The sequence below is a fragment of the Bombyx mori genome, chromosome 22 (assembly GCF_030269925.1).
Source record: "Bombyx mori chromosome 22, ASM3026992v2".
In the NCBI taxonomy this organism is placed as follows: Eukaryota; Metazoa; Arthropoda; class Insecta; order Lepidoptera; family Bombycidae; genus Bombyx; species Bombyx mori.
Window position 1 is genome coordinate 6940568 of NC_085128.1, and position 18536 is coordinate 6959103.

The following is an 18536-nucleotide window of genomic DNA, read 5'->3' on the forward strand; positions in this document are numbered from 1 at the left end:
ACAAAGACGCCAAATGCCCGCTTAACATTTAGAAAGGAAGGAAAATTGTTTCTTTATTTACATGCATCTTAATAACATTTATTTATTTCTACTACTCACCATATAAACTTACACTCTCAGATATAGATACATTCAATCATACAAAAAAATTACGTGAAAAAAAGATTTATTTTACTTATTATTTTGAAGTAGATGTAGGTGAGTGGGTTATCGACTATTATTATGTTAACTAGTACTTGAACTCACAGAGAAAAAAACGCGAATACTGCCACCCACATTGAGATAGTTAAGGTGTCAGTTGTGTTGTTTGACAGCTATTCCAGAAAATGAGTGCTTCTCGGTAAAAACAGCCAAAATGGAGATAGAAAATGCAGGATGCGTCATAATAATCGCCTTATCGTTGCCGCCGCTGACTACTCCCCGAATCCTGATCACGCAGGAGCCAGTCGCCGTCGACGCCCTAGACACGTCCTTACAGATCCATCAGATCCAATAACCCTTGCATTAGACACCTTTGGCTCTAACACTAGGAGCAGGGACCCCGGTTACCGTACTCGTCGAGCTCGGCAAAGAGTTCGACATGCAACCAAACCTAAACATCAGCCCGCTGAGTTTCTTGCCGGATCTTCTCAGTGGGTCGCGATTTCGATCCGGTAGTTAGTTAGTAGTAGATACTCTTGAGTTGTTAGGTCTCCTTTGGAGGCGCACGGGTAGCTGTTAGCAAATCCCAGCCCTCCTGACTGAGCCCTAGCTCGCCCACCTGCCCTGGTAAAACTGGAAAGGCCTCCGGGCCACCAGTAATAACTCAAACTTAACAAAAATGCAGGACGATGGTATTTCCAGGGTAAATCTTATGACACAATTTATGATTAGCATCTTGGAAGTCATTTGACCACCTGTTATTAACTAATTATTAAATCCGATTTGACACAGAGCCAACCCGTAACTAGATTAATAATGTAAATCGTTGAAATTCGTTCAAATCTACCAGATTTAAACGAGCCTAAAGTATTCGATGCACTTTCTTTAGCATCTGTACACACTTTCAATACTTGAAAATGAGTAAAATGTTTAGTAAAAATGTCCTCAAAATATAAAAAAAAACTGTGTCACAACCCTGAAGTTAAATATCTATTGTAGTGTTGTTTAAGGAAAGTCATTTGTAAAACATAGCTGATCTTTTGGTTTAAATGTCAGAAAACAAGTTTACTTCTATGAGTGTACTCATTTTTTTATTAATGACGGCTATGATCTCATAATTAGAAAAAGTATAACCAACTAAAAATCATGTTGCATGTAAGACAACTTAAGCACGGCGCTGTGTGAATGAAAGAGTACATTTTACATAACATCTGAAATTTTTAGTGAATTTGAACCCTTTTTTCTGCTTAGGCGGCTGAATAAGGCCCCGACTCGCAGGGCGAAGTAGTTACCGAAGCACATAGACATCCAAAAAGTAATATTTTTTTTTATTGCCCTTGTAGCCAGACGAGCATACGGCCCTCTTGATGGCGAGTGATTACCGCCGCCCATGGACTTCAGCAATCCCAGGGGCAGAGCCAAACCGCTGCCTATCGCTTACTACTCTTCACAAGCCACGTTTGAATAAGGACATGTCATTTTTTATTTTACTTTTATTGCTTAAATGGGCGGACGAGCTCACAGCCCACCTGGTGTTAATTGGTTACTGGAGCCCATAGACATCTACCACGCAAATGCACCACCCACCTTGAGATATAAGTTCTAAGGTCTCAGTATAGTTACAACGGCCCATCCTTCAAACCGAAAGGCATCACTGCTTCATGGCAGAAATAGGTAGGGCGGTGGTACCTACCCGTGCGGACTCAAAAGGTCCTACCACCAGTAAGTGTGTCAGTGTAAGGGGTCAGCGAAACCTGTTGTGATGATCGCGATAACCCATCCTCTCTTTCCCGGGCTCTGTGTCGGATGTTCAGCCGAGGATACAGGGAAGCGTAGTAGTCTTAATAGGTAGTCTTTAACGTCTTGGTAATGAGGGAAATAAATAAAAAAAACATATATGTACCATTTTTTTATACTTAAGACGTGAAGTGCTTAATAAGTCTCTTACTATTCTAATTCTAATAATATATAGAAAGTTCACGATGAAAACAATTATTTTATATATTTACAATAATTGAGACAAATTTTACGATAATTATAACAATAAAACAATTTCCTTCCACTCACTGGTTAAAGCAACTAGACTTTACAATTTTACAAAAAAATAATCAAAATAATGACAATCTTGACAGCTACTAACAAACCTCAAACCAACACAGTAAGTAAAAAATAATCAAAATGGAAAAAGATTACAGTTATTTTTGCCATAAAAAATCTATAACTCATAATAATTTACTACTACTCTCTAAAAATACAATCAAACGAAAATTGAACAAAGTTAATTGGAAGTTTACAATTTTAAGTGGTTTTCATTTTTGTTGCTAAATTGCTCCAAACGGCCATTTGAGATTTTATTAATTCTGTACGAGGACATTAAGGAATTTACCATCTATGTTAGTTACCAAACTTGAGAACAGATCTAAAAAAAAACACAAATCACCAACGTATGTGTCGGATTACTGTTAGTTTTAAATAAAAACTGAACGAAACTAATAAGTATTATACAAAACTAATATGTATGTATACAGTATTTATTCGCATGCTGTTCCTGCAATTGCATCTTTTGCACTAATACTGTAAATGCTATAGTTCACTTCATTGGGATCGAGGGTCTTGTACAGGAACCGTGGGAGTTTGTCGACCAGGATCCACATTAAGCCTTCGTCATCAATCTACAATGCGTAAGAGTGTTCAGTTAGGTAAAAACTGTTCACTTTTTTTTCCTACCTAAGTTGATGGTCTTGGGAGACTATTTCAGCGTAACCTTAACTAGTGGATGAGCTCAAGCCTGACGATGTTGCTAACACTAGCCTTAGCGAGAGCAGTGCTTCGCAGAATCTACCACCGGATCGGAAAAGCGACCCACTGAGAAGATCCGGTGAGAAACTCAGCGAGCTGTGTCTATGGTTTAATTTACTCGCCGATCCCTTCGTCGCAAGCAACGGATTCGACGAGTACGATGACCGGTGCTTGGGGGACCTAAAAGCACCATTAGTAGTTCGACTGTTCACGTGAAAATAATTCTGTGTCACTAATGCTCAGAAGATTCGGGTAGGTATACCACATGCATTATTCTAACTAGTATTATAGTATCCCTAACTTATCATCCTACTATTACTCTTAGTACTTGTGTAAGGGATGTTCAAAAGCCCTACGGTAATCAGCAGTCTGCTATATCTGCCACCATGTATTTAAGTATTTTACTTTGAAAGCTAGGCCAGCGCTATTACAGTAAAAGCGATTTGGGTCTCGAGCTATCTATGCCAATAAAAAAGTGTGCTTTGTTATATGTATTACATAATTCAAAATCTTAATCGTCTTACCTTTAAGTCGTTTGGAAATTCGTAAAGTTTGGGATCACTGAATATCAGTACGTTGTTCTCAGGAGTGTAAGGTTTATTAGAATTCCAGCATCCCACCCCATCCCGGTTTACCTAAATATATAAAGAAGGATTATTTTAAAATATGAAAGTATTTCCCTAAGCTTTGGTAACTTCCGTTTTTTGGTTAAAGTTATGTAACTGATAAACCAGTTTTATTTTCTGAGTGGTATCAATTGAGTTATTTACATCAATACATTAATTTCTATTTTGCCGCGTTTTATTAACTTCATTTATTGTTCTTTCTGTTTGGAATCAGTATTATTCATCATTTATAAGAATTTTTAGATAAGTTGGAAATATTTAACATAACCCAGAAATACGTATCTTCGTAAACAATTGAAGAGGCATGCAATATCCCAGTTTCCAGTGGTCGTGAACATCGTCTGCATATTTGCACAAAAGAAATATATGCATTTAGTTTTACTTCCAAGAAAAGAACTGGCAATCAAACATATGTAATACGAAAATAAACGACACGAACAAATTTCTTGAGGAACGAAATGTTAGCTACCCAATCTTTAAAACTTTAAACAACAATATATGTATATTCTATTGCAACTCACCTGGCCATAGAACAACACTTGAGTATTGGGATCATAAAAACTGGCCGAGGCCTGCGTTCCTTGTCCTCTGTCTCCAAGAAGCTGCGGAATCAAAATTGATAATTAGTCAAATCTCTTAAAGTTCTCCAATGTATGGCTCGAGGATTGTTGAACAAACTGTAAGGTCTGACAGTGAGTGAAAATGCCAAGATTATCTCAAATATATGTTCTATATAAGCAACGTGATGACCATACGAGAAATATTACATAAGAGAAGATGCATGATACCGTAAGACCCTCAGAATTAAACAAACAAAACAAGAATAGTTAAAATTAAATTTTGTTCAGTATGTAGTATTGTAGAATGAGTAAGTATATCAGAGGAAGTGTGAAAGTAGCTCCGGTAATCAACAAATTAAAGAGCGGACGGTTAGCGTGGTATGGACATGTGATGCGTAGAGAGAAGATGCATGTGACTAGGAGGTGTATGGAAATGGTAGTGCAAGGTAGAGGGGGAAGAGGTCGACCAAAGAAGATATGAATGGAGTGTGTGAATGACGATATGAGAGAGAGAGAGGACTGCGTGTTGAGATGACGGTTGATCGAAGAGAATGGTAGAGAAAAATTAGCTCTGCCGATCCCACCTAGTGGGATAAGGTGGAGAAAAAAAAAGAAAAAGATAGTACAATCTATGTGCCTATAGAGTTATTACTAATGCGATTGTCTTTGTGAACTATTCCTATTAATGGCAAACATTTACAATCTGGTCAGTCTCGATACATTTACTAAAACATTATGCAATCAAACCGAAAGGCATTGAGTACCTTGAAATCGTGGAACGCTTCTTGTTTGTCAATATGTGTGTAATTGCGTAGAAGCTCCGTAGAAACGCAAAACTCTTTGGTGCTTGAGAATGCATGGAAGAACATTGTTCGGAATCTGTAATAAGAATAATAAATATTAACGCAATAGCTTCAATGACCTTATGTTACAATCATTACCTATAAGAACAACATTATTCACAACCCTAAGTGGAATGACGCTTAAATGCCATTCAGCATTTTTTTTATTGCTTAGCATCTGCATGAACGGGCTCACGGCCCACCTGGTGTTAAGTGGTTATCGAAGCCTATATACATTAACAGGATAAATACCACCACCGACCTTGAGAGATAAGTTCTGAAGTCGTAGTTTTTAAGGGCAAGGGCAATAAAAAAAACCGAAACACATCACTGCTTCACGGCAGAAATAGGCAGGGTGGCGGTACCTAGCTGTGCGGATTCACAAGACTTCCTACCACCTGTAATTACGCAAATTGTAATTTTAAGGGTTTTGATTTGTATTCCACGACATTGTTGGTTCACCGCAGTAATCAATAGTAAACATTTGTTTATTTTATTTTATTTATTTTATTTAATATATTTTGTACACACAGCTGTTGGAAGAAACACGACAATAAGGATACAGATTACAAGGGCACTTTAGTACTTATTTTAGTATTTATTTCATTAGAAAAATTGGTATCCGACTACGAGATTCGAACACCATTGCATTGTTGTACGTATTCGCCGGGCATCTTATCGTTTAGATCACAATGATTTTCTCTCAAATCTGCTAAGCGATGTTCAACAAAAATGTACATTGCTTAACTATGAAACCATAAAGAGGGCCGGGTGAAAGAGATAGCGTGATGCTAAGCCCTTTGAAACCATTTTTAAAAGATCAACCAACTATAACAACGAATTAATTTCAATCCTATGACTATTTTCTTTTACGTTATACTGTAAAAATGCATTAAATGAAATAATTCTAATGAAGTAAACATAACTAAACAAAATTAGATCAATACTACTTTTACGCTCTATTCTCGACTTTTTGTTTTTAAAGCCTTTAAACCTTATTATAATTGTAAACGCTACGGTTAATTTTGTCATTGTTTCGCATTTTCAGCTCGACGCAAGTTTCGACCTCGGTACGAGCATGCTTTTGTTTTCAGGTCATTGTCATAAGCTAGTATGAAGCTATTACGAAAGTTTAAGCGTCTGCAATTCAATAAAAATTCAAGACAATAATCATAGACAAGAATAGAAGATTATTATGAAGTATTAATATTTCTTAATATTTAATAATATACTTTTATGATTTACAACATTCGAATCGAATACAATATGTATTTGATTTTTATGTCCAATAACTTAAGTTTGGATTTGTCTTAACTTGGACAGCTTTGCATACAAAAGCATTGAGCACACATAATTGTAATCTACATAGTATATATACGTACATATACATACATGCAAACATAACGTGCACATTCTATTCTATAGTAAACGGATTTAATAAACAGATACAGTTGACGAAATCGTAATGGTGTTGTTTTTCTTACAATTTGAATACTCTAAAAAGAAGAAACTAAAAGAATTCGAAATTTAAAAATTAATTTGCTCTAAACTTTTCCAGTAAAATATGAAATCATTTTTAATGCTTACGTTTTTTATTGCTTGTTCTAGAATTATGTCGATTAAGTTTAACGTTATTATTCATTTATTTTTAACTAGCTTTATTTTATGTATCAATTCATTCTATTGCAGATGGAGTTTAAATAGTGTGTTAGGACCTTAATATGTGATTGAAACGTGACTTAATTAAAGTCGACGTGTATAAATCAAGGCCCGAATGAGCGTGTGAAACGTTCACTTATTCTCGGCTTTTGCAAAGGTGTAAAAAAAATACTAAGTAGTTACGTAACATCTCACTAAGCATAAATTTATTTCATGTATTTAACTTCCGATAAATTGGAAAATTAATTGGATCTAATGGAAGTTGATCAAAAGTAACAGAGTAAAATAAAGTCATGCGTCAAAAGAATATTTTCAGCTATCATTTATCTATCATTTATCGAATTCTTAGAAACACTACACATTATTGTAAGAGATGATAGAGATGAGTCTGTATATCAAAACTATTTACTAGAAAATACGATATAAATGATATTTTTCTGGTCTAGTTGGTTCTTAGTTGCGTTTGAAAAACTGCTGATTTTGATTAAATTTGATTGCTCATAAGGTATGTATGATCTGTGCGTATACATACGTGTGGTAAAATTATAGAAAAAATGGTGTATTGTTTTATCTGACTACGATATAATAATTTAGTAAACATAAATTTTTTTGTACAAATTGGAGTAATATAAATGAACCTAGAGCTAATTAATTCCTGTACACAAGGATAAGGCGATGACTAAAAACGTAATGGAAAATTTGTATTTTCATTACCGCATTTTCCTTCTTTTTTTTTCATGCGCGGGTGAAAGATGTTACGATTCACCTGTTGTTAAATATTTGATGGGAGCCCACAGACATCACAACTGAATACCACCACACACCTTGAGACATGAGATCGAAGTCTCAATTATATTTTATAACGGCTGGACAGCACTTTAAGCTGGAATACGTACCTGCTCCGCGGCAGGTGGTAGGAGGGATGATTGTACCTGCCCGCTCGTGCTTACAATACGCCTTACCACAAGTAATTAAATAGATTTACAAAATTTAAGCTTTGAAATTTACTTTGAAAGTTGAACATATTTTCATAATCGAATGGCTTGTACACTCTGCGCCATATACAAAAGGATAAAAAGATAGATAGTTCTATGAAATACATTCAAACGATTTAAATGACTTTTTATCAAACAATTGATACAGTATTTATATTGCATGATTACTGCATTTTCTTTTAAAACAAACAGGGTTAGACATTAAAATACGTTCACTCGCTAATACATATTATAAATGAAAACTCATGAATGTCGATACAGCTTATCTAACTTCATCATTTACTAATGTAAAGGCAGTCCTGACTATAAATCGTTCACACTTACCCGTTCTCTCGAGGTTCAGATAGCGCTAATGCAAATACTCCATCAGTCCAGTGGAATTCCACGCCGCCCACACGATACGACCCAGCCAGCGGTTCGAAGTGGAAGAAATGATGAGCCACTCTCCAAGAGTCGTTTTGTTTTAAACTGTACACTACCACACCATAGCCCCCTAGATCCGGGATATACGCAAACGCGTCATCACAAGTGTTTTGATCGACATCGACGACCTACAAATACGGAATGCATTTTAGTAAATAGACTAGAAATAGAATAGGCATCTGACTAAGTTAGTACTACTACTGAAGGAGCGTTTTGTTTTTTCACGGATATGTACTACTGTGCTGTTTTTTTTTGCATTAATTACATTAGTCAATCGTTTCGGCTTGAAGAGTGAGATAGCCGTTATACAACAAAGCATCGGCAGAACCGTGAGCGTCATCTGTTATTATTGTGGCGTGCAACCAACCTCTTTGGCAGGACATACGACCTACAATGACGAGACATAGACTAAGAGGGAGACTTGACATTGTAGCATTGTGAAGAGGACCATTCAAGTGGGTGGTCATAAGACCGTTCAGTTATCAACCTTAACAAAAACAATCATACATTTAAAATAATAAAAGTCATCATGATATTCATTCATTTATTTGCATTTATTCGAACGAACCTAAAATAAGGTAATCAATTCTTTCAATAGATGCAACTCGTTTTCTTTAGAACGATACGTCATGGCGTCATTGAAGTCCAAGTTCAAGGGTGCTTGTTTGTTATAAAGGAAAACGTAAAACGCAATTCTGTATTGAGCAAAAACTTACTTTGTCATTGGTTTGTAACTCGTTATTTTAAAGTGTGAATTTTATGAGATAAACTCCTTTATTAACACTATAATCGTTTATCTTGTAACTTAATGGGGTATATAAGCAACATTGCTTATTTATTTATCGTTTCTGAATAGGCGCAGAAAGAGAGTGTCCCTATTTTTGCTTTCCGAACATATTAACTTTTTTTTTATTGCCCTTGTAGGCAGACGAGCACACGGTCCACCTAATGGTGAGTGGTTACCGTCGCCCACGGACTTCAGCAATGCCAGGGGCAGAGCCAAGCCGCTGCTTACCGTTTAATACTCCACAAGCCTCGTTTGAAGAAGGATATGTCATAGCGCTCGGGAAACACCGTGGAGGGGAGTTCATTCCATAGCCGGATGGTACGTGGCAAAAAAGACCTCTAGAAACGCACTGTGGATGAACGCAGTGGCTCCATGTAGTATGGATGAACTCTACTCCGGTGGCAGGCGGTGCGATAGTAAAAACGAGATGATGGAATCATCTCAAATAATTCATCTCATAGTTATAATACATACATTTTATATTGAGATTAAGGTCAATATATACTTACGATATTAGCAAAGAATGAATCCTCTTTCATGTCCTCTAGCTTAAAGAAGTATCTATGAAGCAGTTGATCAGTTTTCAAATCGAATATCACGATAGATGGTCTGACAATTTGATTTCCTGCACCTTAAAAATAATAGAACCAAAAATTATCAAAATGCATAAATTAATTACATTCATAAAGATAAGTTTATGAATCTAAAGCTAATCTTAACATTTATTTACAATTTTATTTTTTTGCTATTAATTAACGAATAAAAGCAAATGTAACTAATTGTACGTTCATATAGAAATAATTTACATTTATTTTATTTTTTTGTAATAATAAAAATGAGAAACACCCTTTATTAGACAAGAAGACCCAACAATTACTTACTGTAATTAAGATTATTTTAAATATTTATATTGGATAATATAAATTAGACAGGATTAAATGATTAATAGATTATGATATGTATCAAAATAACAGCATCTTTGTTTTTCGTATCTAATCGCTGGTATCTTAAGAGGCTATTAAGCTACCCGGATTAGTAATAGCATGATTTTTTTTATTGCTTAGATGGTTGGACGAGCTCACAGCCCACCTGGTGTTAAGTGGTTACTGGAGCCTATAGACATCTACAACGTTAATACGCCTCCCACCTTGAGACATAAGTTCTAAGGTCTCAGTATAGTAACAACGGCTGCCTCACCCTTCAAACCGAAACGCATTACTGTTACACGGCAGAAATAGGCGGGGTGGTGGTACTTACCCGTGCGGACTCACAAGAGGTCCTACCACTAGTAAACTCACAAGAGTTCCTACCACCAATAAGAACCTACAAATATGATACCAGTATGAAACATACAAATACTTTTTTTCCTACCAAGTGCAAATACAAATAACCACCGGGCGCCAGTATTGATTCAAGCACGCATAACACCTCGTTCAGGCAGAAAAAGATTTATTTTCATATTTTAATTCAATTTAATTTGTTCTTATTTATTTATTATTTAACTAAATAACACAATTTTTATTAACATAAATAAGATGTTTAATTAGTGGTTGGAAACAAAATAATATTGATGCGTCGCTAGAACTATGTACTAGTATCCGAAAATGAATTTATACTTATATATACGATATTAACAAGAGTGTCAAACTGAGGAGAAGCCTATCTTTGTAAAACAGAAGGCAAGGGAGACTTGAACCTCATATCCCAAAGGCAACAGGTATTAAAGAATAATTGAGGTTAGTATTGCTTATGCCACATCAAAATGTACCACAAAACAAAAATCTAAAGCCAGACACGGGCGTGTATTAAAATCTACATATTTCAAGCATTACTTTGTGACTATTAACAATACCACCTAGAAATACAACCAAAGGTTTAATACCTTTCACATAAAACTGGATTTCTACGTTCAAATGCTGCGATTTACAATAATCCGTATAGAAATAACGGTAATTTGAACTTGTTGTCATGCTAATCTTACAGTAATGGAATTCAACTTGTTAGGAACCATAAATTGCAAGAAGGATAACGGTAAATGCAAATGTTGAAAGTTTATTATGTATTTTAATCCCTATTCCATAAAAACGATTTTACAAAGATTTTCATCGGGGTCGTGAATACATTAGCAAAGATTCACATGATTCTGTCGCTATTTATAAAATAAGTGGCTTTCGAGGATCTCCAAGTCAACTAAAAGTATATTCTAAAGATAACTCTGAAGCTCTTAGTATATAATATGCACAAGTACCTACATTTACTTTCTACAAAAATTTAGACTTCATACGATTCGCGATACGAAATACGGAAGTTTTGTTCTCAGAGTATATACCTACGTATGTTTATTGTATGAATTACATGTAAGCTCGGATTGCTCTCAAACTTTGAACGTGATATAGTTACTAGTGGTAGGACCTCATGTGAGTCCGCACGTATAGGTACCACCACCGCGCCTATTTCTGCCGTGAAGCAGTAATGCGTTTCGGCTTGAAGGGTGGGGCAGCCGTTGTAACTATACTGAGACCTTATAACTTATATCTCAAGGTGGGTGGCGCATTTACGTTGTAAATGTCTATGGGCTCCAGTAACCACTTAACACCAGGTGAGCTGTGAGCTCGCCCACCCATCTAAGCAATAAAAATAAATTTGTATGCTTTGATACGATTATGAAAGAGCAATGTTTAATTTCAAAATGGCAATGATCTTTCATCGAACATGAATTGTTGACTGGCCTAAAAAAAACCTATGACGTATTATCGAATTAAGATCTGTAAGTTTATGGATATTCGTTGTTTGGGTTTTCTTTAAATATGAACATTATATCATTTATATTAATATAGCATTACGATCGATTACTCTTATTCTTATGAACCCACAGACGTCCACAGCTGGACATAGTTCAAGAAAATTAAAATAATAAATGTTTACTTACCCCAAATATCAGCAAGACCAGTATCCATAACCCAAAGTCTGTCACAAGGGTCAATGTAAATTCTAAACACTGAAATAATAGTTTTATTTGATGGCAAATCCTTTGCTGAATCCGGAATGAAGTTGTCTTTTAGCGATGGATACGGCTTTAGAAGTTGATCTGAGGTACCATTCAAATCAACATAATTCAACGAAGAAGCGACACCATTCTTCCACTTGGGCACCGTTACAAACAATTTGTTTTTCCATCGCCCTAAGCCCAAAGGCAAATTATTCGCTGGTACAAAGTCACCACTTTTGATGGCATTCTCACGTTCAGCCGGTGTGTTCCATTCGTAATCTACTTCTTTCCAAGCAAATCGTAGCTGTGGAGTAGCAGCTTCACATGATGCCACTACTAAAGCAATGGCAAACGCCAGTAGTTTCATCGTCTGCAACAAACATTCGTATTCGTTCATATATTCCTTGTTTAAAATAATTGTGGTCCTTTTGGCGGGAACACGACAAGAAAATTTAACTGAATTGGTTTTATTTATCAATTTTGTGTTTCTCTAGGTTTAAATATATAGTTATGATAACGGTAGTTTATTGATTGTTTTTCATCTGTGAAAGTGCACAAGTGTGGGAGAATGAATCAAAGCCGCCGGACGTAACTTCTCGGGTTCTTCAAAAGAGTCTAGTGAAAAAGTTTCATTAAATAACTACCATTTTACCGAGACTTTATTCCATCCCATTCCATCTCGTTTCGTTTCTTTTGATTTAATCGCAATTGATTAAAGTTTGAAATGAATCAAGTTCATCTCATTTCGCTTCATATCTTTTTTAATATAACAGAATATAAGAAGTAAGACTTGACATAAAGGTCTCGTTACCAGCCCATAATATTTTTTTTAAATTATATAAAGAAAATAATTGTTCAAAATTTACAAAAGATGCGCTTGATTTTAAAGGCCTTTGAATAATAAGAACGGGTCCAAATTGTCTTTAATTAAAAACCTTATGGCGCGATAGCTTTGGCAATAAGTAAATAGTTCTCCCTCAATATAAGCTAATTTTCGAAAATAAATATTTTATTTACCGATTTCTTGTTACTCGTAACAAATTCCAAAATATATTGTTACGCAAATACATACCCACTACATATGATAGATTTTAAGAGCATAAGTTTTGTTAAACAGTCACAAGTGAATAACAATTGATTATGATACTATTTCACCAAATACTGTGCATCATAATATTTCAAAGGTAAAATGTGGTAATATGATAATGACAGAACAATACCACAATTGTGAAGCAGAGCATCGCACAATAATAACTGCTTCACGTTTTTGTTGATAGCGATGATCTGATTGAGAAACGACAAGTTAAGCACTTCAACCATTTCTAACTTATCGGAGTAGATCAAGCCGGTTATGCATTCAGGCATCATGAGAACTATGACGAAGTTACGTAAATATGACTAAAAGACGTGCATTTGCTTTTGTTGATTATCATAATGTACATTGACGTGCGATTGTTGTGACGGCAAGCTAATTATGATGCTCCAACCGGATTTTCAAATTACTTCCGAATGATTTTAATGAATACAACGTAACGCAAGTGAAGAGAATGTAGCAAAACTAGCAAGTCACTAGTTTTTGCGACAACCTACCAAGGTCAAATATTTGCTTTGATTTGATAGTGACAGTGTTTGTGCAAATAATACCCAATGATATTTCTCGATTACGGGAAATCAACACGTAAAGTTCGTCTTCAAGCGATAAGGACGTTATTTGCAGTTAACAAATGACAAACGTCAAAAACATTGTAATTCATGTTTAGGTACACAAGAATTTCTTAAGTTCTCTGAAGTCTAGACATGACAAAAACAGGCTTCGCTTAGTAATGCTTTTGTTTATTTGCTACAGCTGAAAAAAATTCTTGTACATACTTTTTATTATTATTTCGATTTATTTGTAGATGCAGTCATTGTCCCCCTAGCGTTAAATAGTTACCGGAACTACTGAATGACACAACCTGATTTAAGATGTGAGGTTGAAATCTCAAGTGTATGGTAGAACAGCTGGTAAATCACTCATGCGGTACAACGGGCATCATTATCATACCTAACTGCGCGGGCTCCCGATATAATTAACGCTTTCGTAGCTAACAGTAAAAGAAAATCCAAAAAATATTGAAAGCACAAACTATGTGTTTTTCTTACTGAATAAAATCGGAAAATATATAGATGGACCTACGAACAATAACTCTTGTTATTCAGATTGATATATTTACCCACAAATGTCGTAAGTTGCAATTTTACTTTATATAAGAGCAATACAAATACATGAATCTAACCGGTTTAACTATTCACTTCCGTTATATTTACAAGTACAATCGTCCTGTTACATTATTTCGATGCATTGTATATCCGCTAGAATACATAATATATCGATGATTATTTGTGAATTCATTTTAATTAAAATCAAGGTTAATAATTTTAACATTGACTGTTAAATGGTTTTTTTAACCTAGAATTGTTTATTTGTCATTGTTTCCGCTATCAGAATATTTTATAATATTAAGTTATCTGTTAATTGCGTTATTATATGATTCACTTCTTATATCATGCACTTATTATTACATATTAATATATTTTACTCTCTACAAACATCAGTAAAATAAGTGTATTTTTAATACGCTTTTTAGCTTCAGACGTATGTATGTTAGTAATGGTTTCTTTGAACATGATTTTGACCCCCTTCAGACCGTTGGATTAACTCGAAATTTGGTATACTTATTAAGAACCGATGACAATTCAATATTTAAAAAATAATAATGAGAAACTCAATCCGTGCTAGTCCCTCGCTTGAAGTATTCAGGAAGGCATTAAAGGAGCACTATCTATCAATTTAGTATTACTTATTTGTATTTATTTTATGTATTTCATTATATATGTACGTGTATGTATATGTTTACGTTATTTATGTGTGTATGTATACATATATGTAGTCTGATATATTATGTATTAGTGTTTTTATTTTTATTATTGTTATTGTTTAGATTGTAAATTGTAAATTGATTAGATTGTATTCTTCTACCCACTCATTTAAAGCTTTCCTTGGATAAGAACGGTTAGCTGGTAGAAAATTAAATTGTTGAGTTAAGCTCGCCATTTTTATATCTTATCGCAATTACTGTAATATTAACTGTGTGTACAACAAAGAATAAAGAAAGAAAAAAATTGAAATTCAACTAAAAAATGAAAAAGAAATAATAGTTTAAAAAAACTAACAAAATACGCTTTTATAGAAAATCCAACTAAAAAATTTTTATTGTAAGAAAACGTGGGGTATTCAGTATATTATCAAAATAACCCTTCTACTCATATCTGTTCATAAAATATTTATAACTACTGATACCATGCACCCCACGCTTTTTTTACAATAAAATAATTTTTTTTTACACTTTTTATTTCAAATTAAAAAAAAAACTATATGTTAGTTGGGTTTTCTCTAAAGCGTATTTTGTTAGTTTTTTTTAACTATTATTTATTATTTAAAAAATGTCAAATCTTGAGATGGAAGTAATCGGAAACATTAATATAAATTTTCTATTCAGCGAATAAATTTTTGCTATCAAATGTCAACAATAAAACGAAAAGTAAATTACAAAAAAATATTGTATTGATTAAAAAAAACTTACTTATGAAAGAGTGTACAATGAAGAATACAGGCAGGGTCAGTCTACGACCGGTTCGGCGGGACCACAAGCACAGACTAAAGCAATACGAGGTCTCGCAATCACTTTTATATATAGAACAACTTTGGTAAATAATAAAATGCACTCATCTCAGCTAAGATTTCAGAAGGGGTACGATTCGGTATTAGACAAATACAGATTTGATACAGATTTTGAAAATCTAGACGCCATATCTATCTCGATACTTAATAAATGAGAGGTGACCTTTATTTGATTTTTTTTATCTTTTTTATTGTCCTTGTAGGCAGACGAGCATATGGCCCACCTGATGATGAATGATTACCGTCGCCCATGGACTTCAGCAATGCCAGGGGCAGAGCCAAGCCACTGCCTACCGTATTTATACCGATTTATATACCAATTAATTACCGATTATCGATTATAGAATTAGAATTTTTATATTTATTGGTGGTAGGACCTCTTGTGAGTCCGCACGGGTAGGTACCACCACCCCACCTATTTCTGCCGTGAAGCAGTAATGCGTTTCGGTTTGAAGGGTGGGGCAGCCGTCGTAACTTTACTGAGACCTTAGAACATATATCTCAAGGTGTGTGGCGCATTTACGTTGTAGATGTCTATGGGTTCCAGTAACCACTTAACAGCAGATGGGCCGTGAGCTCGTCTACATACCTAGGAAATAAAAAAAAAATTATAAATCTTCAAAAAAAAAATTTTTTTTATTGTACAATACTTGAATCGAAAACATTTCATATTCATAACTTTATTGTCATCGATTAGGTACGCCACTATATACATATTTTTCTAAAGTATGTTAAGCTAACAACATAAGCTATTTAAGCGATAATAAAATGAAATAATATGTATTGTGTGCAGTGTATGTACCATTATATCGTCTATGCAATAAGCAATGTTTGAAAATCTATTGCGTAGCTTAACGTTGTGAATTCGGCTCGGGTCTAGTAGAATCAAGGCCTGCTCCCCGTGACCGATGTATCCGCTGTACATTCATCCAATTCAATTATACCATCACAAATGTGAAAAACAGAGGATATGCAACGCCAACAAATGTAAGCATTGCGTAAACTCACATTTTATTACTACACTATAAATTAAATGCATATCAATTTTATCAACAAGGATATTCATTCTTAAGTTTTTATATTTATTTTTCATATGATTTGAATAATAAACGAATTCGAATAATGATTTATGTAACTTTTTGTATTTTTTTTTCTGCATGGAGATAAAACATTTTATAAAAAAAGCCAAAAAAAAAGGTCAATTTGTAATAAAAAAACGAAACGCTCGATAAATAACTACTTCAAATCAAATAAACAAAAACCAAATTTATTAAAACGTGTTATGGTTTCAAGTACAAATTTAATAAGCATATGAAAAGCCTTTTATTTGTAAATAGTTATACATAATTATGTAATTATTGTAAATAGTACGTAAATAGTCAATTTTATAGTTAGTTTCATCGAGAAATTCACTATATTGTTTATTTTTTATCGTAAGCATATTGTTTATTTTGTCCTTGCTAGGTATTTATAAAGATTAACACATTTTTATGAATTTACAATGAATTTGCTGAACAAAAAAATTGACATTTACAACTAAACAGGATTCTGAAATCAAAAGTTTAGTCGCTAAAATCCCCACAATTGTATCAAAGCAAAATAACTTGTCTGCGTGTGAATTGTGTCATTTATTGTATAACCGAATTTTTTACTCACAATTCATCTTATACCTTTAAACGAGCAATTTTTGTTTATATATATATACAAGTAAAGTACAATCTAAATCTCGGAAACGGCTCCAACGATTTTTATAAAATTTAGTATACAGGGGATTTCGGGGGCGATAAATCGATCTAGCTACAATTTATTTTCAGAATATGTTGTTTTGTTCGTGTTTCCAATAATCAACTTTATCGATAATGAACTTTATGACTCTTCCCGACATCTATTGGCGAATAAAAATACTATTTTTCTTAATTGAGAGTAACTAACTGCTTTAAAGAACCAACAAGAGGGCGTTATCAAAAAAAAAAAAAAAAAAACAGAGCAAAGCTCGGTCATCGTCTAGTTATAATAATGCACTGTAGACTGAAGATATTAAAATGCATCCACAGGTTAAATTAACTTTATCATTAGCCAGGTACTTGGAATCTTTTAGCATTTATGCGTTTCAGTTGTAGTTGTATTTCAAATGTAGGACAAACTGTGACCGAAACACAACGAAACATCGATGCTATGTCTCAGTAATATAACCAGATCAGTGAGCTTAGTGCAAGTTTTTTAACGTTCTCGATAGAGTAAAAGTTAATTCAAATGTGTATAAATTTGGAGCGTTTGCCTACGTTTGCCGCTAGGGGCGCTGTTCCAACTACTTAATGAATTAACTGTTACGCTATCGAGAACGATATTAAACGCGCACTAAGCACATTGTTCCGCGGTCTCATCTGCTTTTGATCTCGCCAAATTATTAATACTAGAGGTCCCGCAGTAGTCGAAATTCGACTATAATTAATTGGAATTGTATAATAAGTTTGTACACTATTATGATTTTATTTTATACTTCTATAATCACAATTTTAGCCAAGGCTACACTATAAAAAAAAATTAATAAAGACCACAGATAACCCTTTTCTTTTTCCTACCTAAGCTGGTAGCCTGGAGCGGCTATTCCAGCGTAACCGTGGCTAGTAGGTGAGCTCACGGGGCTCAAGCCTGACGACGATGCTAACACGAACCCTAGCAAGAGCCGTGCTTCGCAGAATCTACCACCGGATCGGAAACGCGACCCACTGAGAAGATCCGGCGAGAAACTCAGTGGGCTGTGTCTGAGAGTTAATTTACTCGTCGAGCCCTTCGTCGCAAGCGACGGGTTCGATGAGAACGGTGACCGGTGCTTGAAGTACCTAAAAGCACCGTTAGTGGATCGGGAGGATCTGAGATGACGTGTTTTGGGCGACGTCGACTGCTTTCCATTCTGTCCGCAGGATCGGGAATGTAGTTACCGGCGGCCACGATGAGAGGGTTCTCGTGTCGTACCGCTTTATCGAAGTGGCG

At 34.6% G+C, this 18536-nt stretch overlaps 1 protein-coding gene and 1 long non-coding RNA gene across 3 annotated transcripts; one reads left to right on the forward strand and one right to left on the reverse strand.

Annotated features, from left to right (window-relative positions):
* Positions 1 to 2038: 2038 nt before the first annotated feature.
* Positions 2039 to 15499, reverse strand: Y-c (yellow-c). Its single transcript, NM_001043961.1, is given in 8 exon segments — positions 2039 to 2813; positions 3465 to 3575; positions 4088 to 4168; positions 4891 to 5005; positions 7947 to 8173; positions 9342 to 9463; positions 11762 to 12191; positions 15445 to 15499. Coding segments are annotated over 7 exon segments (1224 nt in total). The 5' UTR covers positions 12189 to 12191; positions 15445 to 15499; the 3' UTR covers positions 2039 to 2672.
* Positions 2813 to 6796, forward strand: LOC134200967 (uncharacterized). Of its 2 annotated transcripts, none has more exons than XR_009976099.1 (3): positions 2813 to 3192; positions 6017 to 6168; positions 6658 to 6796. It is a non-coding gene; the product is annotated as an uncharacterized LOC134200967 (long non-coding RNA). The 2 variants fall into 2 exon arrangements; XR_009976100.1 differs by having other exon boundaries at positions 6063 to 6168.
* Positions 15500 to 18536: the final 3037 nt, after the last annotated feature.